The following is a 26619-nucleotide window of genomic DNA, read 5'->3' on the forward strand; positions in this document are numbered from 1 at the left end:
TGCCTTGTGTGCTCTGTGTCAGCTTTGTAAGGGGCAGGAGCCCTGCATTGCCCTCCTGTGCCAGAATACAGGAATCTTGTGCAACCGGAGGCAGCAACATTTGGTCCAGCAGAGAGTGCCAAGGTGAGGGTGTGGTCTGCCAAGGCAAACAGCATTTGGTGGTGGTGGGTTTGGGAGAAGGGCACGTCTGAGGGAGGTGAGCAGCCAGCATTTGAGCTGCTGCTGGCTGGAACTGCTCAGGCTCTTGCGAAGAGGCTCCTGGGGTGATTTCAGGAGCTGGCTCCCCAGCACGTTTGTGAGCTCTGGTGTAGCTGAGAAGTGCTGGCACTGCCTGGGAGAGCAGCCAAAGGCTGCGTGAACAGACTCAGTAGCTGTAGCGAAGATTTTTAGCGGCGACAGTTGATGTGTGGGAGAAGGAAATGTATGTGTGCTTAATAAATATTGGCACTCAGCAAGAGCTTTTCAGCTAATTTGGTGCCTGAGCTGCTGGGGAGCTGGGTTGTCTCTGCCACGTTGAAAAGGATCCCTTCAGATCAGGGCATAAATAGAAAATTAATAGGAGAGAACCTTTTTTTGTGAATGGTGCTAATTCACTGCTGACTGAGCAGCAGGGCAGATCTCATCGGCCTTCCCAAGCTCACTCAAGGGGCAGCAGCAAATCCTGCTTCTTCTCCAGGCCCATGGCCTGTGTGTGCAGACATTGTTCCAAAAAAGGGCTGAGAATAGAGCAAACCCTGCAGACCTGGTCTCTTTGTTTGCTTTTTTCTGTTGTATGAACTCCTGCCTTTCAGGAAGGAGAGGCACCTTCTTCACAAGCTGTGTTTCAGAGACTGTGAGGTTGTACAAATAGACTTGATGACTTTCAGAGGTCCACTCCATCATCTGGTCCTTGCTGGGACCATCTATCTATTTCTGTGGTCAGTCTTTGAAACCCTTCAGTGATGGAAATGGCCTCTCTGGGTTGCCCTGTTCTTCACACCTTTATCTCTGCTATTGGAATGAGTAAACTACATATTCCTTGCCACAGCTTAACAGTTGTGAGAGGATTAATTCCTGTCTTGCTGGTGATGCTTCTATTTCCCGATATATTTTGCTGCTTGGTTGCAGCACTGTAGTGGTCTCTGATTTCTGATGCACAGCTCTTTTGCAAGTCAGATGCCACAGGCTGAGTTTCTGTGCTGGCAGGACACCATATTTTTCACCTCCTGTCATTGCTGTTGTTTTCTCTTCCTAGCACATGTATTCGTGTGTGTACCTGCAGTGCCGTCCAACCGCACATCAGGGCAGTGCTGGAGCAACACGTGTTCTGCAGGATCACAGCAGTATTTCCCTTTAAATTCCTCCTGCTTTCCAGGGAGCAGCTTTTGATCTTTACCTGTGGCTTTGTCCTTTCTGGCCTAGGTAAAGCTAATTAAATGCTGCCTCTGTTGGCAGTGAATCCAGCACCTCTGCTGTGCTCTGAGAGCCCCTGGAGAGCAGCAGGAAAGCATCACACAAGCTTGTTTCATACCTGCACCTCCATCTGCTGTCCTTAGCAGGAAAAGCTGCTAAGGTGTTTCCTGAGGAAGCTGCCAGATACCACCCTCCTCCTTTGTAGGTTTAGTGCCTTCAGAGCTCTCATGAAATAGCTGGCACAGTTGAAGGCCTGGATATCCGGGCTTGACAGCAATGGGCAGAGCTGCACACACACTGCACTGCCTGGCAGTGGTACCCTCCTCAGTTGTGCTGGAGGCTCAGGGCCTCTGATGCTGTACAGGTTGCTCCACATCACTGCTATGGAGTCCCTCATCACTGTGTTGAAATGGTGTGTTGTAACTAGGTGGTGGGAGGGAGGAATTGCAGCAGAGTTTGCTGTGTGTTCTTGCAGTGCAATGAGAGGAAAGGTGACCTGCTCTTTAAGTATGGTTAAGGCAGATGACTTTCTCCAAGATGTAACCCAGAGCCTCAAACACTGCTGTGGTTTTTGGCAATCTGGACAAGAATGAGCATATGGCTCCACTGGGGTTTGGTTTTGGGGGCTAAGACATGAGGATACATGTTGTGTTTGGTGCTAGAAGGCAATATGAGTGCAAAGGACTTGTCTTACCCCGAACACTTGCTGGGCACAGGATGTAGGAGGGATGAGGCTTCTCTCTCAAGTTCCAGCAAAGACTGAGATGCAGGAACTGCTTATGCTGTGATTCAAGCTGACAAATGCAGTGATTGCCAGTTAAACCAATAGTTTGTCCTTTAATGAAGGCTCTGTCAACCACTTGGCAGCCTCATTTGCAATCTTTTGTATGTGCAAATCTGTCAGAATCAGGACAGTTACTTTCCTTCCCTGCAGCTTTCATTCTGCCCTTTAAGAAGCACTAGTTTCCATTGGCTCTTTCTGCCTTCTCGCTTCCTGTTTGCCTGGAGATACCTTTAAAACCACGTTTAAAGAAATCAGAGCTGTTCCGTGGTTGATGATGCTTTAGGCCCCTAAACGTTTCCTGCGTATAATGCCCTTATAGTACAAGTCAGGGCCTGGCTGCTCTTGGTTTTACGTCTGTCTGCCCCTGTTGCATGCTCTGCAGGTCATGGTGTGGGAATTGTCATGAGGAGCACAGTGGGCTGCCCCTGGGCCTGGGACCGTGGTGATGTGTGGTGTGTGCTGGGTCAAACTGGCCTGTTCACGAGCAAGTGAGGCCATGTAAATACAAAGGAACAAAAGTAGATGGGGCCTCTCCTCGTGTACTTTTGACAGAACAGAAGCTGCTGTGCCTCGGACAGTCTGCTTCCTAGCTGGACACAGCAGGAGCAGGTAGAGCCTGCTCCGTGCTGAGCTGTGCTGGGCTGCCTGTGGGACAGGACACCCACCTGTTGTTTCAACACCTCAAGTCTTCTTCCTGATCCATCTGCTAAATAGTTTACAGCTTGGGTGGCCCTCCTGGGCTCACCATAGAGCTCCTCATCCGTGGCCCTGGCGAGGAGAACGTCTCATTTGAGTACAGAGCTTCCTCAGTGGTGAGTTGAGGATCGGACTCCCCAGTGAACTGGAGTCACCCATCGATAGATGACATGTCTGCTGGAGGCAGTGTGCCACGCTCTGCTCCTGGAGCCTGCCCGCTCTGCTCAATGTGGGCCTCTTGCCACTTATATCTGCAAAGGCTCTATGTAACCACACTGCTCAAACAAACAAAACCCCCAAACCCCCAGATCCCAACCCAAAACCCTCAGACACACAGCAGGAATATGCCAAAAAATGGTGAGCACAAGATGAACTTGTTTTGTTTAATGTCTTTGGAGATCAGTGGTTACTGCGGGTGAAGCAGCAGCCCCTTGTTTAATGTCATGGTCTCAGCAGTTTTTCCATGATGAAGGAATCCTCCAAGGTCTACTCTGACTCTCTTTGGCATTCCCAGGACAGCAATACGTCGGGCAGCCCTGCATCGCTGAGCTATTCCCTTAATGGGCAGTTTGCAGTGACAAGCATTACTTTTCTCTTTTCCTCACAGTAACTATTAAAACGTGGGGGTTTTGCTGCCTTCATATTTCTTTGTTGCAGAGAAAAACATCCTGGGATTCTGTACTTCATCTTTAAACCGTGAAGGTGTTACAGCTCCAAAGCACTTGGAGGCTGTTGCTTGAGCTGTAGGATGGATGCAGCAGTTATGGGAGACCTCTTCCTTCTCAGATAGTGGAGGGCACGTGCTGTGGTGTTGTGTCTGTTCTAACACTGTTCTTTCCAATTTCTTGGCAAGTCTTCCCAGTTTGGCTCCTGATTAGAGCTGACGGATAATGGAAACATTTCCTTGGCGATGTCTCTGGGGCGACTCCTCCGACGCGCCTCTTCCAAAGCCTCTGACCTCCTGACCTTGACTCCTGGTGGTGGCAGCAGCTCACCCTCCATCCTTGATGGGGAGATCATCTACTCCAAGAACAATGTCTGTGTTCACCCACCTGAACTGCTGCAAGGCATCGGAGAGCATCACCCAGGTAATGGGGTGTTGCAGACTCTGCTCACTCCTCTTTTCTCTCTCCTGGGGGTGTGTTTATATGGAATTCTACTTCTTGGGCTCTAAAGAATGAAGAGGTGCCGGTGGGGGACAGGGGAAGGCAGTCTTATGGAAGACTAAGGAAAGCCATGCTATTTCTCCTTTCTTTTCATGTCTAGCATCAATTTACCTGTTATAGTAGGTCCTTTTGAATTGCTAGAAGATTGACAGTTGTCATTTGAGGACAGTAACTCCTGTTGCTCTTTCAAATACGTATTGTTCAGGGAAGTCAAGTATCATTCTGTAACTGTCGTTGCTGGCGGGGCCTAAACAACCATTGGTAGAGGGAAAAGAAAGAAAACATGGAGTAAATGAAGATAAATACAGCTCTATCCCTTTATTCTCATCTATTCCTTTGCTCTTTCATGTTGTCATCAAAGAGAGCTGTGACCACTGGCTTAGCTTCACAAAACTAATTATTCTCTGAACATTGACCCACACTTCCCTTTTTGTGTGTGTGACTCTTCTTTCTATTGGCTTGTCATGAATATTGTAGCCCTTTGGCTACACCAAGGTAAATAGTCCTGAGAAAGAAATGTTTAGCTGGCACTTGGAATTGTTTAACTAACAAACAGCAGCAGTTTTTCATGTGCCAACCTATTTCAGAATGTAATAATCCACACAGGAAGCTGAAGTATTTGCATGTTGTTTCTCTGTCCACTTAGGCCAGAGGGAATTTAGACTGTTCAAAAGCCATATGGAGACTTGAAATTATTTGTAAATGCTGACTAATGCTGAGCACCCCACAGTTCATTTGGCAGAATTCTGTCCTGGTTAATGAAAGGGTTTGTTTCGCCCTTGTGTAATGGTGGTGAAGTGGAAGGAAATAGAGAAGAGCAAATTTCAGGCTTATGGAGTTTCCTTAGACTAAATCTGCACCATAACTGATGGTTTCTTTGCCCTCCTGAAGGCTACTTGTGCTTGTACATGGAGAAGGATGAGCTCCTGGGAACCACGCTGATCCTTGCCTGGGTGCCCAACTCCCGCATCCAGCGGCAGGATGAGGAAGCGCTGCGCTACATCACTCCCGAGAGCTCCCCTGTGCGCAAAGCCCCCCGCAAGCGCGGCCGCCACGCTCAGGGCTTCGGCACGGTCCGGCAGCCTTCCCCCACTGAGCAGAGAGGGGCGGTGGTCCTGAGAGGAGAAGACATCCTGACTGTGTCACAGCTTGTGAAAGACGTGGCTTACATCAGCTCCCCCTCTTCGGAAGGGGAGAAGCTGCCGCAGTGCTGCCCTGCAGGAGACGGCACCCGCCGGTCCCCCCAGCCTGTGCGCAGTGACTCAGGAATCCTCTTGACAATCAGCTCTCAGGAGGAGCGGAACAGGTCGGAGCTGTCAGTGGAGGGGACAGAGGAAGGCCTGGACTGCAGGCCAGAGCCAGGGGAGGACGAGGGCTCCTTGGAGCTGTCTGCTGATGACGTGAGCAGGGACAGTACTTTTGACTCTGATTCTGATGCCTTTTCTTCCCCCTTCTGCCTCTCTCCCATCAGTGAAGCCCTCGGGAAAAGCAGTAGTTCCGTGTTCCTGGATAATGAAAGCAGGTAAGTGCATCCTTTTCTCTAGTTTCTGGGTGAATAGCTGGGGTGCTGGTTGCTGAGCTTGGAGGTGCTGAAGGAAATTGAGAAGCTTCAGAGTGGCGCTGAGCTGAATATCCTGTCTCACTTCAGATAGCTGTATAATTCAAAGGAAATTGTTTGACAGCCAGTCCTGCTTCTGCTCAGTGCACCCTGGCCCTGAATATTGAGGGCTGTGCATGTACAGTCTTACAGGTGAACTGTCTTGAGCCCTTTGAGCACCATCACTAAATTAAAAAGGTCCTTTGTTGGTCTAATTGGCTCTCTGAGGAGAGGTGCAAGTTACTGCTGGTGGAGAGCCACATCAAAGTGTCAGCCTGACTGCCTCTGAGCCATGGCTGCCTCACTGCAAGGCACCGTGTTGACATGAAGCCTGCTTGTGGGACTGTTTTTGATGGTGTTCAGAATGTGGTCCCGCTTATGACACACAAATACTAATTCTTGCATGTCTGCCCTAGATGTTTTAGCCAATGCTGGTATACTCAAATGGCAATGCTTCTCAACAGCATCTGCAGTAACCTTCACCTAGGGGAAAGAGGACACCCTAGCAGAGGAATAATGAACAATAGCACGCCTGTATAACTCCCTCTACTGATACACAGTGTTTCTGGCTTTCTGGTCTGTGCTCTGTGCTATGTATCCCTCATTTCCATCTTGGGCAGGATGCGTGTGCTGCGCTTATGAAGCACCATGGGGCTGATTTTAAGGCTCAACTTTGAAACTACACCTGAAATTAGGAAAAGCAAGCTCTCCTTTGTATGTCAGCAACGTACAGCTATGTGAAGACTTGACCTCTGAAGAGGTTTTGCCCCTTTATTTTATGGCTAATTCAAGCCCAGAGAATGCTGGTAAGAACAGGGTTTGTGAAGGAAGTATTCAAATTGGTTCATCTCTCTCTGGGTATTTTAAACCACTTCAGAGCAGTGATGTCAGACTTCGGATCAGCTTTACACTGATACATGTCCTACCAGTATGCTTCTGATTAACCACGAGCCACAGGGGTTTCTGGCTTGGGCTCTGCAGCAGCTGGGTGGGCAGTGGTTTGAGCAGCACCTCAGCCAGCCCATCCCATCTTGTTATGTTTTGGTTTCCAAGTTGTGTTGAGCAAGGTCAATTGGACAGTGTCTCTCTCAGCTTTCTAAATCGTGCCTGACAAGTATTCAATGTAGAAGACTTTGGAAACTACATAAATGTCACAAAACACCCTTGAAAAGAATTTTAGAGAGGCCTTTGAATCTTTAAATATCACTGCTAAGAACTGACTTGATTTTGCTGGTTTCCAGGCTTTTATCCCATTCAGATTGTGTTCTAGCACTGGGCTACTGCTTGGGGGTTGAAACTTCAGTTGCATATACCTTCAGAGAGTGTCATGTTGTGTTAGGAACTTCTTGGCATTGAGCTAAAAACCAGAAAGCCCCCAAAGCGTCTCTTTGGTAATCTTGTTTTCTTGACAGTTTGTGTTTGACCTGTCTCTGTTACTCTGAAAAAAGTGAAGTTTTGGGGTTTTTTTTAAGCATGTTTTGGTAGATAAAGTACAATTACAATGCTTCTGAGTTCCAAATAAGGTTCTTGAAGGGCAGATATTCCTGTCTCTCACTCTGTGTGTGTGTAAGCTATGGCCTGGCTCACTGCACACCCTGAGGCATTATCCTGGCTCTAGCAGTTAGGAGTGGGAATAGTGTGGGACACATTTCAAACAACATCCTATTCCTGCTGGAAACCAGGAGGTTGAACTGATCCGGGGGAAATGCCAGCCTTTGGCCTGTGTGCTGTGCGAGGTGTGAGCGGCTGCGGGCCCAGGGCTCAGGGCATAGCAAGCAGCTGAGGAGCCTTGTGCTGTAACTGTTGTGCAGCGCTGATGCTGAGCTGCGGCGGTGTCAGGGGAGGAAGGAAACATTGCTCTTGCTTCCTCACCCACTACCTCTGAATTCCTGCAGCGAGTCCCGTGGCTCCGCAACCCGGCTCGGGCGAGCCCTCTGCCGGCTTTGCTGCCGCCTGCCTGGGAAACAGCTCCTGCTCCTGGTAGATTTTCCACTTTCCCTTCTCCCCCCCCCTTTCCTATTTTTGTCCGTTTTCCTTTTCCCTCTGCCGGCACCAGGCTGGAAGCCTCATACAGTGTGTACAGCACTCATCATTTGCAGCAGATTAATAAAACAGACCTTTCATTGTTTGAGACTTCAGACTTGAATGGCTTTTGTCCAGTGTGGCCATGTTTTATGCCAATCTGTTCTTCCCTACAGAGCCCCCTTGCATGGCATCTGTGGGATCTTACCAGCTCTCTGAGCAGGAGATTTTGCATACAATACTTTGCAAAAGTCCCATCGAAATGCATTCCCTTATTCCCTGCGTTCATCCCGGTGTGTTGGGGGTGGGGGAATGCCGGTTCAGAAGTCACTACAGCATGAGAACAGCTTCCTTGTTTCTTAAGGGTTTTTTTTCCTTCTGCTGGCTGCTTCCCATCTGAGCCAGAACTGGAGTGTGAACAAAGTTTGTGCTGCTGGCAGATGGTTTGAACATTTTTTCCCTCCCTACCTCCCGGTCACCATCTCCTCCCTGCAAAGAGAAACAAATGTTTCTGGTTATTCCCTTCTGCATCGGGGAGTTGATGTGAAGAGAGCTCTGCTTTCCCCTGGGATTGCAGAGCTGAAGCAGAGCATTGCTGGGTGTTTCAGTCCAGTCTTTTTGTGTAACCAGGTCTCATCAGAAACAGAAAAATGTGACATTGTGGAAGAATTAGGATGCACACATGGACTTGGATCAGATGAGATCAGGGGCTCAGCAAGCTGCTTACCAAAATATCCATATAACCAGGAGTGACAGGTCCCTTATGCATCTTGGAGCATCATAGAATACCAGACTGGCTTGTGTTGGAAGGGACCTTAAAGCTCATCCGGTTCCAAACCCTGGCCATGGGCAGGGACACCTTCCACTAGAGCAGCTTGCTCCAAGCCCTGACCATCCTGGCCTTGAACGCTGCCAGGGGTGCTCTGAGAAGGTGGCCTGACTGTGGGGCAGAAGGGAACCGACGACACAGCGGTGTGTGTGGTGCAGGGGCAGGGAAGCAGGAGAAGGGAGGTAGGTGGCAGCGTCTGAGTTGTGCAACGAGTCAGTCATTGAGAGTTAACAACTTGCCTGGTAGAACATAAGGAAATAAAAACGTATCCATTGTTTTTGGGGTTTTTTTTTTTTGTCTTTGCTTCTCAGCTGACAGCCTGCCAGGGATCCCATGCAGCGACTGATGCTTTTCTCCCATTTACACAATTCCTCAGGCTAGGAGCTATGGGAGTGTCCCATCACCAGCATACACATTCTTGTTTCTCTTTTTAGATGAGCCCAGCACTTCTGCCTAGTGCACTCCTCTCACATAGAGAGGTGGCTTTACTCTCTTGGGGTTTGTGGCCTTCTTAACTTTCGGGGTCCCTTTCTGCTTGTGGTACATGGCTCCTGCAGACAGGTACCTATTATGTGAAACCTGCAGATTGGTGGTGGCCTTGTTATTGACTGTATTCCTTCAGGAAAGGAGGGATGGTAGAAATAAAATCATTCCATTCTGTTCCCTTTCTCCCCTGTCACTATTGTTTGCTGACTCTCAGGAAACATTTGCCATGTGCTCTGAAGGGCACTACTTGAGGAGAGCTGTGTTCTACGCCCAGCTTTGGCTTGCTGCCGCCCTGCTCAATTACTCAGCTTCCATTTTCCCTATCAGTAAAGTGAAACTAGAAGCCTTTTGTTACATCCTGGCAACCAAATAGCATCTGACACCAATATAATGTCTTTTAACCGATGCCTCTGAAGTTACTTTAACTGACCATGACATCAGATCTATACCAGTCACTGCAGAAGCACTTAGTGCTCTGTAAGTGGGGTTTGTTTGGGGGTTTGGTGTTTTCTATGCTGTGCCTGGTTGACAAGAGCTTCCCCTGGCAGTGAGTGGTCAGGCTGCTAAAGGCTTTTTGCTTCAGTAGTCAACTGTGGTTGCTGTTATCTGATGAGCACCATGCAAAAATGCTGAAGAGGGCAAACAAATGCTGGCGTTGGTTACTTTGCTAACATTAGGTTGGGATGTTGGTTGGTACAGTGGGAGTTTGGAGTGAGAAGCCTCAGTAGGGCAATCACATGAGCAGAGCGTGGGGCAACATCTGGCCAGAGGCTGGAGCTCTGCGAAGGGTCCTGCAGGTGGTGGAATAGACACAGCTCACACTTCCACAGCTTTCAAGGACAGGCAGAAGTGATGTGAGTGATGTGGTCATGGGTACCAGTGGAGAAGGAGCCGTCTTTTGTAAGAAGGTGATGATTTTAGCTGCTAGTAATAAAAATAGTGAAAGGTTTTCACAATGGAGCTAAACAAAGCCCCAGTTCTGGTGTTCTCCAGCAGAGGTGAATTCACCTGACCCAGCTAGCACAGGCGGCCCAGGCGAAGCGCGCAGCCCAGGGAGGAGCTGCTCTGGCGCCGCAGTTGATGCAATTTTTACAGCTGTGCTGCACATCCTGTTGTTAAGCCTCTTCCCAGGGAGCTGATGAGTAAATCACCTCCTTGGGAGGGAGCGGAGGCACAGCGCTGCGGCGGGTGGCAGCGCCGGTGGGAGCAGTGGTAACAGTGTGTGGAGTTGCATCATGTTGTTTTGGCAGCTCACCTGAAGGGCTCGGTGCTGTTCAGCCATCTGCAGGATAAACAGGAGGGAAAATTATAGGGGAAATGAGCTGAAATTAGTGTGAACTGGCAGGAGCTCTGGAGCCACCGGCAGGCTGGGGATTCATCGCTGTTGTAACAGGAGTGATTATATTCTCAGAACCGGGGGAATTGGGCACACACTTCTTGCAGCATCTTGCTTTTGATGATTCCAGCCTTGGGGATGAGTCTGTGGGGTTCTGCTGCTCCTGGGTCAGGCTCCAGTTCCCCAGGACATGGCCTGAACAAGTGTGATTACAGTATAAGACACCAAAGCACCTCATTCCATTTGCACCCAAATTCATGCCTAGGAAGAAAAGATCCCCAAATCCTTCTTCCATCACAAGGATGGTCCCTCTTCCCTTCTGAGCCATAGGGTTGATGTGAACCTCCTCCAAGGCAGTGCTCTCGGATGGTTTGTAAGGAGCTGGGCACTGGGATGACCGTGGGCAATGCTGTGTAATTAGTTAGGAGTTGTTACGGCAGCAGAGCTGAGGAGGTTGGGCAGACCCAGAGCTTGCTGAGGCTCTCGGCTCGATCTGGCTTTACATCAATATTTGAACAGCAAGAACATTAATTACAGCAGGTTTGGGGTTTGCCTCCTTTGGTTCAACGCCAGATTTCTGTGGAAGAAAACAGTGACAGCAAACTCGCGATTGGGAACTGCCGCTGGCGGGATAGGGAAGCTGTATTTGGAATTTCTGGGGAGGAATAGTGGGAATGAGAGCAGGTGATGCCTGGAAAAGAGACTCTGTGGCCACGCGGGCAGGAGCGGTGGGGGGGAATGGAGGAACCGCTTTGCCCCCCGAGGGTTTTGGGGTGCCAGGGGCTGTGAGGGGTGGCTGAGGAGGAAGGGAAGCGCTTGACGCCTGCGGAAAGGAGCGGCCGCGCCGTGGGGTAGTGCCCGTGGCCGTGGCCGCCGGATCGGGCGGCGGGCGCGGTGTGGCCGCCAGGGGGCGGGCTCTGTCCAACGGCGCAGCCCGGCACTCGGCGGTCCCGGTGGCCGCTCTGACCCCCCCTCCCTGTACCCGATACCCCTTCTACCCCCGGGGTTGTGCAGCCTGGAGAAGAGAAGGCTCCTGAAGGGGAGACCTTAGAGCAGCTCCAGTGCCTAAAGGGGCTACAGGAAACCTGGAGAGGGGCTTGGGACAAGGGCCTGTAGGGACAGGCCAAGGGGAATGGCTTTAACCTGCCAGAGGGGAGACTGAGATGAGCTCTTAGGCAGAAGCTCTTCCCTGTGAGGGTGCTGAGGCGCTGGCACAGGGTGCCCAGAGAAGCTGTGGCTGCCCCATCCCTGGCAGTGTTCAAGGCCAGGTTGGACACAGGGGCTTGGAGCAAGCTGCTCCAGTGGAAGGTGTCCCTGCCCGTGGCAGGGGTTGGAACTGGCTGAGATTTAAGGTCTTTTCCAACCCAAACCACTCTGGGATTCTGTGATCCCCTGACCCCCAGGCCTGGCTGGAAGGTCGGCACCATGGGCTGGCTGAGCTGCAGGAGCGGGAATCTGCCACCGTGGCCGTTTTCTGCGGGAGGCATTGCAATAAAACGCCTTTTCCCAGGATATTCTTGCATTTCTTCTGTTCCTTATTTATCTGATCGCAACGCCCAGAAATCCTAATTGAGAGTGGAGATAAATGGCGCTGGCAGGTATCCACAGCTTTGTGAGGGAAGAATTGCGTTAACTGGATCAAAATAAAGAGCATGTCCCCTCTAAAGTGCAACAGTATATGCAAATAAATCTGCATAGTCTTTGTCATCTTGGCTCGGTCCTCGCAATTATAAGAGCATTAAGCATTTACAATAACTCTGAAACATGCTTTTAGTCAGCTCGTCTTTTTCCTCTCCCTTTTCTGCTACTTGAAGAAAGCTCTTCCCTTGGGAAATCCGCATTGTGTGGTGGAAACAGTGAAACCCTCCCTGGGTGGTGCTGGCGCTGGGGATGGGTCAGCGCCGGGGATGGGTTCACCGCGGCTCACAGCAAAAGTCCCCCCGAAACCCCCGGTTCAGTGCTTAGAGCCCGGAATGCAGGAACAAAGGTAATGCTGAGGGCTTCCCGGGGCCGGGGCCTGAGGCTTGATTGGAATTAGCATAATTAGTGTGGATTTTTATTTTTGCATGGAGAGAACTGAAAGAGAAAAAGCAAAATAATCCATTGATTTTCCAACTCAAATAAACACCGGGAAGAAAGGTCCCCTCTGCCAGGCTGGAACGGGCTGAAAAGCAAACATTCTTTTGGGGGCTTTGCTGAGAAATCACTTTTTCCATGTAAGGAGTTGGGGTTTTTAAGTGTTGCCTCTCGATTGATTTATTAATGAGCTGCAGGCAGGCAGGAGGTGCCCCTTCCCTGTCTGGATTGTGGAAACCCACCATTCAGCTGCGGGAATGTTTTCCTTCCTTAGAACGAAGGTGACATTTGCATCCTCAAGCAGCATACGCTCCGCTCCAAGTGATTTGTTGTGTTTGGCTTCTTGGGAGCCAAATGTGTATTTTAGTCATAAGCATCAAACTGCTAATTCTGCCCCTGCTACCTTAGCGCAAGAAGAAGTCACAGGGAAAAGCCTCGCCTGGGTTTTACTGGGGGAGCCTCCACCTGCCTGGAATCTCACCTGGGGAAAACACATTGAGTGTCTTTTAGCTGAAGGTGTGAATCACATTCCTGACTTTGATTGGGTAAAAGAGTAAAACACACATTAATTCAATACAAACTTCTGATGATGTTTCTTTTTTTCCTTCCCATTTACAGTCAAAATAATTAACTCAAGAATTACTGGTTTATTTTGTTTTCCTCTGGTTTGACACGCAGCAGCTGGGGGAACCCTTTGGAGGCTGCTTTCCTTAATGCCCCCCTCTTGCTGGCTAAAATCTCTTGGCTTCCCTTTAGGCCACGAGGACTTGGAGGAAGGAGTTAGGAGCAACAAAGCCCGCAGTGTAGTGAGGCTTCTTGCTCAGCAGCGGGCAGGGAGGCAGCACCCAGCTGCCGAGATGGCTCACCCCAGGCACCACACAGGTTGGCTTTTGTCCCCTGAGCTTTGGGGTGATGAACTGCCGTAGAGGTGCACACGGGGTCCTGCCTGCGCTGGGAGTGGTGTGTGTGCTCTGGGAAGGCAGGCGGAGTGCTGTGAGTGTGGATTGCAATAGCCATGTAAACCATAACAAATTGTTTTGATCTTTATTCCCCAAGGACAGACGGATCCCGCCCATCGGAAGGCAGCGCTGATAATCGGCTTTCCTTGAGTCCCTCGTTTCGTCCTGTTAAAATGTTTTATTTCCCAGGCTCGTGATCGCAGAGTTGAGGCTGATTCAAAGCCCTGTCCCTGATCATGAACTTGCTGTTACAGTCCAAGGTCAGAGGGGGATGTAGGAGTTGCTGCCAGCCCCACAGTGTGTGCCGGCGAGGTGGTAACCACAAACCACCTTCTGCGCCTTTGCTCGAGGGGGGAGGGATTCCAGCGTCTTTAAGATGTAGCCAGCGTGTTCTTTGAATAGCATTAATGACATTAACAATATGAGAATGACTTAACAACAATACGCTGACTTCTAGAAGCGCTGCTGAATCTGCTTCCTGGTGCCCAGCATGAAAGGATACAATTATTTTTCATAACCTTTTATTTTCCCTTTACGGTGAGCTAAGCAAAGCAAGTTTGTCAGAGGCAGAGTGCTCCTAATTTGGTCTCCAGTGACCTCTGGAGCCGTGATTGGCAGTCTGGTGTCGGGAAGGAACTTGTGCCTCTGAGATAGAAATGAGCAGAACAAATGCCATAGGACAGCTTGGGTTCCCTGGAGGACACAGGCTAAAAAAGGTGAAAGAAGTGCAATTACAGGAGGTTTTCAGCACAGAAAGTTAATTAGCTACTAAATAGCATTTAGTGCAGTTCAACATGAGGAAATTTATGTTTTGAAAGCAAACAGATCAATGGGAAGCTGTGGAACGAGCTTCTGGAAAGTCCACGTTGACATTCGTGTACTTTGTACTGTGACGTCCTGAGCAGTTTTTCCCAGGTTTCCCCCACAAATAGGAAGAATTGTTGGATGTGTTTCCATGTGTTTGCAGACGTATGGACATGCTTCCATGTGAGGATGTTTGACATTCAAGTTCAGAAATTCTGGTCAGGCTTCTGTGCAGATTATCCAGCACCTTTTTCCCTGTTCACTGATGTTAGTGGAGATGGGTTCTGTTTGGGCTGTTCAGTATTTAAACTTCAGGTTCCAAATACTTCCAGCCACAGGGTGAATTTAATACAATTCTTCTCCCAGCATGTTTGGCAATTCATAATAAATGTATATCGTCAAGGGCACTGTTTTATCAGAACAATAGATTTGGGTTCCAGCTTCCCCATATTCCCTGACTTTGTACAGTCACTGCACTAATTTTTTGGGCATTTCAGAATAGCTTTGAACTTTGATTGATGGATTATTCCTTTGAAGGTACCTGTCTTAGATGCTTCAGGCAGCTGATGCAGCCACAAGCTGTTTCACCTTGCTGGAAAGAAGAGGGACCTGGAAGATCAGTGCCTGTGGGGAATAGTGGAGAAACAGAGAAATGCTAACCCCTGGGGAGGAAAGGGGGCATGTAATTCCCATTACATGGATGCTCATACATTATGATGATACTTATTGTCTGTAAATGATGCTTCAGCAGCCAGCATGCAGGAGCAGCTCGGGCTGTAAGGAGAGCTGTTATTAGTGAAGGCGTACTTTGGTACCATGGTGGTGGAGAGCCAAGGAGGAGGGTTTGGCTCTTGCAAGAGGCTCTCTGGGATTTGGGTGGTGCACACTGACAGCTTAGGTAACTGCCACATCACGGCTGTAATCTTCAGCCCCTTTCCCTCTTATAATTACATTTGTCACATCGTGTTGTAAAATGAGTTATTAGATCTGTGTTGCTGAAATAGTCTTGCCATGCAGTCGGTGCAGGTCTCTGCCTTTGCTCTGTAGCACAAATAATAATAATGGGGTTTGTCTCTCTTTATGCTCTAGGTGTGTGCAAATGCTTCGTCCAAACAGTAAGTTGTGTCCCATTGCTGAACATCAGAGGTCTCCCTTGCAGAGTGGCTGACCCCTTGGATCAGTGTGTGGTGGAAGGACAGTGGGTCTTGACACAAGCACTTGCGTTCGCAGAGGCTACGAAGCTGGAGGGACGCAGATATGGCTAATGGCTGTAGTTGATTGCTGAGTGGTATTGCTCACCAGCAAGAATGAGATGTATTTTGAGACAAAAGAGTAATGGGACTTGGGTGAGGGGAAAAGGCTTGAGTGGAATCGTAGAATCACAGAATCATTGAAGTTGGAAAAGACCTTCAAGATCAGGACCTTTATTCCCAAGGAGCACTGCACTTGTTCTCTTGTCCGTTGAGCAGTGCTGTATCCTGACTGGTGCTCTGTTTTTCCTGGATCCTACCACCCAAATCTCTCTGGAATGTTCCTCCAGCTATTTTCCGTGCAGCTCCCTGCTTTTGCAAGGCACTCTGATACAAATTCCTCATCTAACAGATTGAATAGTCTGACAAACAACGAATTCTTGCCTTGCATCTGTGTATCTTGTGTGCCTGGCTAAAGGACTCCCCACATCCACACTATTAGCATTGATCGCACTAGTTGTTCTTACTTACTTACAGAATGATCTCAGTATTAATGATTTTAAAGAGTAGTCCAGCAGATCATTTTCTTTATTTTTTCCCAGTCAATATGTACAGGGAAAAGTAATTTTAAGCAGTCAGGTTTTTTCCTTAACTTCCACAGTCTGCACCAGTGCATGAGGTTGGACTCTGTGTATCTGCAGTGTGTGTGAATGCAAGTGTCCATCGGCCTCTTAAAGGGCACGGGGTGCACAGATGTCTCTTTCAGGTTTCAGCTTCTACATCACTGAAAGCACTGGAATTTCCTGGGCTGCACACTCTGAGGCTCTGTGCTTGCACTTGCTGGCTTTCTGCTGTCCAGAAAGGGTAATTCCACTTACATATGTTGCCTCACATCACTTCCGTGTGTGTTGGGATCATGTGCAAGCTTGTAACCAGTGGCTGAATGTGAGCTGCAAACATTTGTCTGGAAGAAGCATTTCCAGGATATACCACCCTGCACATCTGTGGCTGGATGCTCCAGCCCCCATGTTTCTGGGTAGCTGCTTGTACCTGAAGCAAATTTTGGTTGTGTAGCAGAAGGAACTGCAGCTGGCGATAGCAGCTACACAATTCCCTGGATCAGAGCAAGCCAGCCCAGCTGTACAGGAACTCTTGTTTCTTGGCAGTCATCTCTCTGCTGCTGGTTGTTCCAGATGATGCTCTTGAAGAACAGGCACATTGGCCTCTGGGATGAGGGAACCGCAGGACAATAATCCTCAGAGCCAACCTGTCTTCCAGCCCTTTGTCATCCTGACCAGTTCATCTTTGCAAGAGCTTTACAAAATGTGTTGCCTCTGCTTAGTCTTTGAGCTGGTTTGAGTCACCTCTTCCAGGAAAATCCTGTGGAACCAGCTGTGGCTGTTGTGAAGTGTTGCTCCATAAATACCAGCTGCTTATAGCAAGCAGCCCAGCACAAGTGTCTCATACCAGGACGCCTGTTACTTTGGCGTTAATGTGAGGTACTGAATGTTTTGGAAAGTGCATTTTGCAGCTTTATCAGAAAGTAATACTTGATTTGCCTAGAAAGGCTGGACCAGATTCAAGGTTGAAGTCCCTTCCAACCTGGTGTTCTGTGGATCTGTGATTCTAGGATTTTCACAAAGGCTGGTACAATTTTAATGGAAAAATTCCCAGGTGATGGTGTACAGCCGTGCTTGAGACTGGAAGTATCCCGGTGTCCCACCTAGAAAAACTGCTATCATTCCTCACTGAGTGATTCTGGGTATGTTGTGTGACCCTGCTCACATGGAGATATGGCCATGCCCCATCTAGGACCTCACCCTCCGAATGGCTTGAATGCAAGTTTTGCTTTGATGCTTTCTTTCAGCAACCTGGAGCAGCAAAACTTTATGAACAGAGTAGTGAAGCTGCTCTTTTAGCTGAGGCTAGCCCAGGCTTGGTCTCATCTGCATAATGCTGCAGAAATAGAGGAGGGGGCCTGGGGATTTATTTCCCCTGCGTGTGGGCACTGAGGTTTTGAGTCACACGTTTGAACAGGGCAGCACACAGGGGCATGGATAAAAATTTAACCCACAACTAACTGGGATGTCCGGAGACCTGTCCATTGGAATGCAGTGACCTGAACCATGGATGGATGCTGCAAATGAGGCTTGTCCCTGTGGAAGAGGCACTGTAGCCAAGCTTGGAGAGCATACTGATGTGGTGTGCTGCAGATGCATGCTGAGTGTGTGATTTTCAGCGTTCAGTGCCTACATTGTTAGATAAGCGGATTAGAAAACATTGCATAAAGTGGCATTGCAGGGGGCTGTCTTTATACCTGCTACTTGCCTTGTTTTGCAAACCCTGATTTCACAGCGGAACCCATTCAGAGCTTGTGCTGAGATTGTTCACATGTATTGGCCTTCTTAAGAATCAACGGGTCACAGTTTCAGATTCACTTTATTCTCAAAGCAGTGATATTTTTCTTTTGGGATCAGGGTTAGTGGTGGGTTTGTGGGGCTTTAAATCTAAACTCCTTTTACTCTTAAGGATGGATATGTGGGGTGCAGTGAGCTCCTAGTGTGCTGCCAGCAGTTGGCTTCACTTTGTGGTGAGCTGAAGAGCTCGTGTGTTGTAATTTCTTACTCCTTAACTCTCCAAAGTTTCACTTTTGCAATGGAAACCATTTGCCTGAAGTTCATACACATGATTCCATGTTTGTCAGGTCGCTTTGAAGGGATCCTGCAGCTCAGGGCTCTGTGGTGTGGCTGGAAAGTAGGCAAGTGCCACTGTACCGGCTCCCCAAACTGGTCCTTGTGCTGTGCCAAGGAGCAGGGACAGGCTATTCCTTGGAGGAGCCGGGCTGTTCCCACGCTGGGCTTCTTCATTTTGCCTCCTCAAAAGTCAGTTTGGTTTTAGCTCTCCCCGGGTCTGTGTGCAATTTATGAACAGACCCAAAACAGGATCGTTTTTAGGGATGGTAGAGAACTAATTTACATTAAAATAATATCATCTCTTATGTGGGCTGCCAGTTACTGACTCCATAGACCTGCACTGAGTTCCAGTTCCAGAGCTCTAACAAAAGCTCTCTAACGTGGAGCATCTGTGGTTATTGCATGTAACTGTAGTCCTCTTGGCTGATGTCTTGTGGGGTTTCTCCCTCCATGCTCCTGTCTGCAGGGACACGTGTGACAATCACTTGACCTGCTCCACCAGCTCTGCCTCCAGCCTCGACACCAGTGCCCAGTTCCAGGACAACAACGGACAAACGCAGAGCACCAGGTGGGATGAACAGCAGAAAGTATTTGCCCTTGAGCAGGTTTGTGGTGTCTTCAGAGTGGACCTGGGACAAATGAGATCCCTTCGCCTCTTCTTCAGGTAATGTGTTCCTCCGTGTGACAGTTGTGTGTGCTCTTCATCAGTGCATGCTGGGCTCTTGGGGGCAGATGGCTTCTGCCATCCTCCTTGGAAGACTGTTCCTGGTTGTCTCCAGGAAAGCAGGCGTCAGCCTTCCCAAGGAGAGCCTTCGAATTACAGTTATAGGGCCTGAAGAATTTTTTTGCCTAGTAAGGTAAAGGTTGCTCTTGCCTGTCTTACCAAAAGCATTTCAGATAATGGTAAAAGAGTGCTATTACCAGGAGTGGAGCTTCTTGGGGAAAATAGTCACTATGGCCACGTCGAGCGATCATGGAATATCTCAAGTTGGAAGGGACCCATAAGGATCATTAAGTCCCGGAGTTTAAAATTACCTCTGTGCCCTGTTTTAAGGGATAACTTGGGGCTACACTTCCTTGTAATTTGCTTTCCACTCCCTCTCATCTGATGTTCCCCTTCCCACCAGGCCCCTTGCTGTCCTGGGCAATAAATGCAGGTTGCTCTCCCTGTTGTTTCGCCCCATAGCGATGAGGCGTGTACCTGTGGACAACTGGTTGTTGCGAGCAGGGAGAGCCAGTACAAGATCTTCCATTTTCACCATGGTGGCCTGGATAAGCTGTCCGACGTGTTTCAGCAATGGAAGTACTGCACAGAGACCCACCTCAAGGACCAGGTACCTGAGCAAGGTTCATGGCACAACGAGGGTTTCCAGCAGGTGTTTCACAGGTTTTTAAGCCAGAGAAGTGTGTTGGAGAAGTGGAACAATGAGTTCATGTCACCAAGTCAGGCAGAAAGATACAATTCATTGCATGTTGTTTAGGATGGAGCTGTGCGTGGGACACAAGGTCTCTCTTGTACTTGCTTGTCCCCATCCATTCCTGGTTTGCCTGTGGAATGTGGGAGAAGATAATCCAGAGACCTGCATAGGTAGGTATTTGCCAGACCTGACAGGTCAGCTCGGGGCTTCAGGCGTGTGAAGGGGGGGATCCGCAGTGATAGGTCTGAAATTCTGTCAGGAGTCTTTCGTCCATTTTGTGCACCGTAGCACACTGCTTGGGAAATGTTTTGACAAGGCATCTTGCCATATTTTGTTCAATCTACATACAAATGTGATAAGAGCTCTTTAATTATCTGTTTAAGATACTGTATGTGCTTATTAGAAACAGTGATTTTTAAATTTCCATCCTTCCCACAGAGCCCCCTGCTGCTTTTCTTATTATGGTCGCATGGGCTCACTTTTTGCATTGAACAACCTTTGATTTTTAAATTAAATGTCAGCTGCGGTCTTGCACTGGGATCATGAGTGCCCTTAGAGAGCCTGGCAGTGCAGTTCCCTGCTTGCCTAACAGCAATCCCTTTGTATATGGCCAATCATATGTAATTTATTGCAGGCATTCCTGGCAGGGTGAAGTTTTGCTGTAAGCAGCATTAATTCAGTTTCAGGTCAGGGATAAGACTGGGGGAGGAATGGAAACAATTTTTTTCCAGGATGAAGCTGGTTTGTGGCTCTCAGATTTTTAATTATTCTAATCACTCTCACTATTGTCATGGTTGGAGTCTAAAAACCTCTCCCCGAGTGCGGTGCCTCAGTGCTTAATCCTGCAGGAACCATGCAAAAAGGTTTTCCTGCTCTGAAAATGGCTGGGTTTCACACTCTGCTGCTACCCCTGGCTCCTGCCTCCAGTGTTCTGCTATCTTTGCCCCCATTCAGCAGCTTACAGACGAGAGGACGTGTATGCAGTTCTCCATCCGCCGCCCCAAGCTGCCCTCCTCGGAAACCCACCCGGAGGAGAACGCCTACAAGCGCCTTGATGTGTCTGCCTGGCTCCATCACCTGAATGAATCCGGACAGGTGGAAGAGGAGTACAAGCTGCAGAAGGTGAGGGGCTGCCTGCTGCTGGTTTGAGCCTTTTGCTACTGCCATGGAGTGCAAGTCCCCAGGTGAAAGCTGCAAAAGTTTGCTTCCATGCTGGGGGCAAGAACTGGGCGTTAGAGTATAAAGACTGGTGTGTAGTGCTTGGCTGGAAGTCTTCTGGTGACTGGAGATGAGTCTGGATGGTAGAGAATCTCCCTGCCCAGCTTCTGCTGCCACTTGGAGTGAGTAAACCGAAGTGTCCAGTGCCAGACGTGTTTGCAAAACGCAGTGTGAACAAATCAAAGAGAGACAAATGGAAACTGCTGTATGAAATAGTGCAGGGGGAGCACTGGGTGCAGGTCCTGAGAGAGAAGTTTGCAGTGAAATGCAGTGTCTCTAAGATTGGGGATTAAGCCGTGACATGAGAACGACACGTTAATCATAGAGCCTCTCCAGGGGGGGTTATTGACATTGAAATGAGCCCGATTTGTGTCTGGTCTGGGAATAGAAGGCCAGCACTTTCCCTCTAAACATGTGCAAATTGCAGGAGCTTGAATCAAGGCGTCACTTGTCAGGAAAGAACTGCAAAGCCACCAAAGCATAGTGGCGGGCAGTTTCTTGTTGCTGTTTTTGGGAGTGTTAAAACTGTACCAGTCATAACTTTTGCTCTTTCTTCCAGGCCATTTTCTTTGGTGGGATTGATATTTCCATCCGTGGGGAGGTGTGGCCCTTCCTGCTGCACTACTACAGCTACGAGTCCACCTCTGAAGAGAGGGAGGCACTGAGACTGCAGAAGAGGAAAGAATACTTTGAGATCCAGGAGAAAAGGTAACAGACCAGCTTCATCCTCCCCTGCTCATCTCTGCTCAGGCCTGACGTCCAGTGATACTGCTGGTGACGTACAGAGTCTCTGCCTCCTCCTCCTCAGCAGAAGCTGATTGGAGTAGAGAAGTGAGAGGGGTGGTAAAGGAGGTGTATCGGGCACAGCTGAACTCCTGAGAGTCTGGAGCTAATACCAGACCCTCAAGCTCAAATATTCATCTGCATTATTGAAACAGGCTCATCAGTGCCACATAGGGAAGCTTATCTCATGGGCAAGACTACGAGCTTAGCATGCACTGAAGGTGGAAATGGAAACTTACAGTTTTTTATAAATATATCTGTATATAAAAAATAGGGAAGAAAAAAAGGATATCTAATTCAAATAAGTTATTGCTTCAAGAACTGTATGTTGTAACCCAGTTGTGGGTACATTTAAGCTGGAGAGGGACAGCAGTATTAATTAGGAGACAATCAAAACAGAGTGGTCAGTTCTGGTGTGCCACTCACAAGGAGCAGTGCAAAGCAGAGTCCCAGCTGCTTCTGGAGTGGAGATTATCACAGAAAACCTATCGTGTCATCCCGTTTATAGCCCAGGAGGCTCCTTCTGGTAATCCACCGGACAGACACTGCTGTTCTGGACAGACCTGCGTGTCTGTTTTCCAGGTGATGAGAAAACTCTGACCAGGAGTAGTTTTTCTCTGCAATCTAAAGCTGAAATAAGTCTTTTTGTTCCTTGTTTCAACCATATTCCTCTCTTGGCAACATGCTGCTGTTGCTGCTGTATTTCCAGGCTCTCCATGACTGCAGAGGAACAGAAGGACTTCTGGCGTAAAGTACAGTTCACGGTGGATAAAGACGTGGTGAGGACTGACCGCAGCAACCAGTTCTTTCGAGGGGAGAACAACCCAAATGTGGAAACTATGAGGTGAGGTGTCTGATTCCAGTGTCCCAAGCAACGTGTCCTGCTGAGTGTATAGAAATCTCAGTAAGTCTGGCCCTGGTCACTGCCCTGGGAGGGCTGAAGAACACCACGTGTATGGTGACTGGTACCAAGTAGTGCAAAAACAAGGACTTCTTCTCCAGTGCTTCCACTGCTGCTTTAGCCATGTACTTCTTGATACAATAACCCTGTTCCCATCACCTGGCTTCCCTGCACACGCAGGCATGGAAGAAATGTGAGCCTCCTGTGGCTGTGGGAGGGTCATGGATCCTGCAGGAGGGCTGTGGGCAGTTGTTTGGGTCTGTGGTTCTCCTGATGGGGTGGAGGATGAACACAACAATCTGCTTCAAGGCTGTGTCGCTTGTAAATGTGTGCCTACAAAACAGCTGGAATTCATCTGACAGTATGGCTTGGAGCCCCATAGGTGTGTAGGTACCATCTTTCCTTTCCCTTGGGTCTTTCATTTCTGTCCTCTTAGTCTTTTTACATTCTCCTTTTCTTCTTGTATTTTGGTGTCTGGGTATGCAAAACTTTCTCCTGGCATTTATTTCACTGGACTAATGTTTGCAGTAGGGTTTATCTCCATGTGCTAAAGTAGGGTTGTGTGTCCTTGTACCTGAGATATTCTGTGTTTCTTGTTCCTACTGCACTGCTCCCAGTGGGCTGGAAAACAGGACCCTAAAGAGTTCTGTTCAGATCAGTTGTCTTTTGCTGCTGTGGGCTGTCCAGAGCTCTTCATGTCCATTCAGGAGCCTCTTTGGATTGGTGCAAAATGTTGTAATCCTAAAGAAAGGAGAGTTGGGTATAGTATTAGTGTATCTTTGCTAGTTAGTGCATGCTTCTAGATACAGTCCTTTAGGGAATGCAGTTCTGTGGGGTGCAGCGTGATGCAGAGCTGCTCAGAAGTTCACAAGCCTCCGGGTGCAACTGGAGGTTAATGTTTCAGATGGCAGGAGTGATCTGTTGCTCTTTTGCACCTTGCCTGTCTCGGCCTGTGTGGTAGCAGCTGGGGTAGAAGGGAAGGGGCTCTTTGCTCTCGTGTCTCACCTCTCCCTTTGCATCTCTTCTCCAGGAGGATCTTACTGAACTATGCAGTATTTAACCCAACAATTGGCTACTCCCAGGGGATGTCTGACCTGGTTGCCCCACTCCTGGCAGAGGTTCTAGATGAGTCGGATACTTTCTGGTGCTTTGTAGGACTGATGCAGAACACAATCTTCATCAGCTCACCCCGGGATGAGGACATGGAGAAGCAGCTGGTGAGGCTGAACGCTGAGCTCCCTTCAGCCCTGTCTTTAGCTTCTCCTCTCCCCAGTCAAGTTAGAAGGATGCCATACAGCAGTTGCCTGAGCTGTTGGGTTCCAGCATGCCAAATCACACTCCGAAGCACAAAATACCTGACAGATAAAATTGATCCTGAGTGATCAGGGCACTCCTGAGGCAGTTACAGCCAATAAACTGTCCGAGAGGTTACCTTGGCTATGCTAAAGGCTGTTGATTCAAGGAATCTTTTATGATCAAACGTGCTCAGGATGCTGCTTGCATTTCCTTTTTACTTTCTTCAGACAGTAAAGTCCCGCCAGCTCATTTTTGTCCTGATTCTTGGGCATTTGGTGTGAATGAGGCTGAGGAACTGATTGAGCTGCAGCCCTCTGCTCTGTGGGGTTGGTTTTGCTTGGGGTTTTTCTGAGGTTTTAACATTTTTAATAGATTTTTTTTTTAATTATGTCCAAACGAAAAGGCTGATGTATCTGAGAGAGCTCCTTAAAATCAGGTGATTCTGTTAAAAAATAGGAACTTTTTAGATTCTAACATGAATGTCAATTGTTTTCTGGTTAAAATCCTGAAAAGCCGTTCTAAATCTGAACAATCCTGCCTGGATCATGATGGCACCAATTTAAAGTGGTAAATTTGTGGTGGAACCCCCCTGGGAGGCTGCTGGTGCGGAGCAGTTAGTTACTGCACGGATTTATGCACTGTAGTGGGCCTGTATAGTCAGGCTTTCCAAAATCACTTCCATATTGCTCAGCCTCTGTTGAAATGAAATACTGCCAGAGATAGCTGTGCCCTTTCTTTTCTCTGTTTTTTAGCTGCTTTCCTCAGCCTGAATCTCTCCCCTTATTTCTTTTCACAATGTGGCTGTCAGGGGGTTTTCTTTTCACCCTCCATCCTTCCTTGTGAAATAGCTGCTGTGCCCTGCAAGCTCTGGCCTTTAATGATAGATCCAATAATGCTGCTGGCTGTGCTGTAAGAAACAGGCTGTGAGAGGACTGTGGCCAGCTCTGCGGGAGCCCAGAGCTGGCACACAGAGGGGGGGCTCCTTGGGATGGTGCTGGAGGGTGCAGGTCCCTGTGCTCAGAGCATCTGTTGCAGATGTACCTGCGAGAGCTGCTGCGCCTCATGCACCCACGCTTCTACCAGCACCTTTCTTCCTTGGGAGAGGATGGGCTGCAGATGCTTTTCTGTCACCGCTGGATCCTCCTCTGCTTCAAACGGGAATTTCCAGATGCGGAGGCGCTGCGCATGTGGGAAGCGTGCTGGGCTCACTACCAGGTAAGATACCTGGTGATGGGCACAGCGCACACAGGGCAGCAGCAGGGCCTTTGCTGAGCCCTTACCAGCTCAGCAAGCACTGCATGTTTCAGTAAAGGCTCTTAGTAGCAAAGCATCCAAAATAAGTAGGTGCTACAGAGGGTCTGTAATCAGCAAAGAGGTTTATCTGTGTAGCAGGAGGACAGAGCCCTGTCTCTCCTGCTTCAGGATTCTGGGCTTCAAGAGGAGATGGGGGTTTTGTTTTGTTTTATTTTGTTTTCTCCACATTCATGTCTGAAATTCAGACTTCTTTTACACAGCTGGAAAATGCCTTCCCCAAAAGCACGAGTCTGCTTTGAAAGCTGTGGTGTAAACCTTGCTGCTGTGCTGGAAAGGGAAGAGGCTTTGACTCAGTTCTGGTTCAGAATTCACCAATAACTCATGTTCTCTGTACCACCAGGCAAAACTGAAGGAGTGAAAAATGTCACTCAGGGCATGCTTGTGGAGAGGGGGGAGGTTAAGCCAGACTCTGCCTCCACCTGCTGTATTCCAGCCCCTGGTTTCTCATTGCAGACAGACTATTTCCACCTCTTTATCTGTGTGGCCATTGTGGTGATTTATGGGGACGATGTGATTGAACAACAGCTGGCCACTGACCAGATGCTGCTGCATTTCAGCAACCTGGCTATGCACATGAATGGAGAACTTGTTCTCAGGAAGGTAAATGCCTATGTGCTGATGTGGGCTGAGTCTTGGGTCCAAGAGATGAATCAGAGCATTGAGAAAATCAGGGACTGATGCTGCATCTTTCTCATCTCCGGTCTCCCCTGCTTGTCTGCAGCTTGGGAGGGTGGGATGCTGCTGTTTGCTGGAAAACAAGACTGGAGAAGTAAGAGGTAGTTCTGGAGTGCTTGGGTGGTGACAGGATGATTGGGATGACCCTTGCATGTGCTGAGAGAAACAGCAGACAGAGCTGTTCATCTTTGTGCCATGCTCCCCAGTTACCTCAGGCTGGGAGTGACCACAGGCCATGGGATGTGCTGCTACTGTGATATGGCAGTGTCCCAGTGACCTTCAGGTTTGTGTTCAGGAGGGATGCTCCTTTCCTGAAGCTTTGAGTCTTCTAAGGTAGCGAAACAGGAGGATGGGATGCGAGGCCACGGGTACCTGTGCTGTCCTTCGCCCCTGGTGAGGACTGACTTTGTCTCTCCCTTCTAGGCGAGGAGTCTGCTCTACCAGTTCCACCTGCTACCCCGCATCCCCTGCAGCCTGCATGACCTGTGCAAGCTGTGTGGGACAGGAATGTGGGACAGTGGCTTCATCCCTGCTGTGGAGTGCTCTGGCCATCACCCCGAGTCTGAGAGCTGCCCATATGGGGGACTGGTGGAAGTGTCTTCTCCCAAACCAGGAAGTGAAGGCAAAAGAAGCTTGAAAACACGGGACGTCTTTGCTTTCCGAAAATAGCTGTGGAGGAACAGGGTGTGCAGAGGAAGAGGGAAGGGCAGGAAGGATGTGCATAGGAATAAATGTCGAAGACAAAAATGGAGGGGTGTCTTGTCGAGACTCCTGAGAACACTGAAAGGTGGGGAATGGAAGAGGAATTAAATCCCTCTACAGGAGAAGCAAATTCCAGTGCGCTGGCGCTGGAACCTGAACAAGATGCATCAAACCAGGAACAGTGTTTGCACGTGTTTGGATTTGATTTTGTTAGAAACATGGTTTTTCTAGGTCTTAACAAGGAGTTTTTATTCTGCCTCTGGGACTGGACTGGTTCACAAC

At 48.9% G+C, this 26619-nt stretch overlaps 1 protein-coding gene across 1 annotated transcript in view; it reads left to right on the top strand.

Annotated features, from left to right (window-relative positions):
- TBC1D16 (TBC1 domain family member 16) overlaps positions 1-26304 on the top strand; it is a gene marked incomplete at its 3' end in the record, with an annotated part of 28803 nt that extends 2499 nt beyond the window's left edge. Inside the window, exons 2-12 of the mRNA XM_080629093.1 lie at positions 3726-3960; positions 4930-5560; positions 18497-18694; positions 19217-19364; positions 20376-20570; positions 21226-21374; positions 22159-22293; positions 23381-23567; positions 24682-24861; positions 25414-25560; positions 26059-26304. Of these exons, the coding sequence (XP_080485219.1) occupies positions 3783-3960; positions 4930-5560; positions 18497-18694; positions 19217-19364; positions 20376-20570; positions 21226-21374; positions 22159-22293; positions 23381-23567; positions 24682-24861; positions 25414-25560; positions 26059-26304 (2394 nt within the window). The 5' untranslated portion in view covers positions 3726-3782. The remainder of the gene's footprint in view (positions 1-3725; positions 3961-4929; positions 5561-18496; positions 18695-19216; positions 19365-20375; positions 20571-21225; positions 21375-22158; positions 22294-23380; positions 23568-24681; positions 24862-25413; positions 25561-26058) is intronic.
- Between the last annotated feature and the right edge of the window lie 315 nt (positions 26305-26619).

The sequence above is a fragment of the Psittacula echo genome (assembly GCF_963264785.1).
Source record: "Psittacula echo genome assembly, chromosome: 14".
NCBI lineage: Eukaryota > Metazoa > Chordata > Aves > Psittaciformes > Psittacidae > Psittacula > Psittacula echo.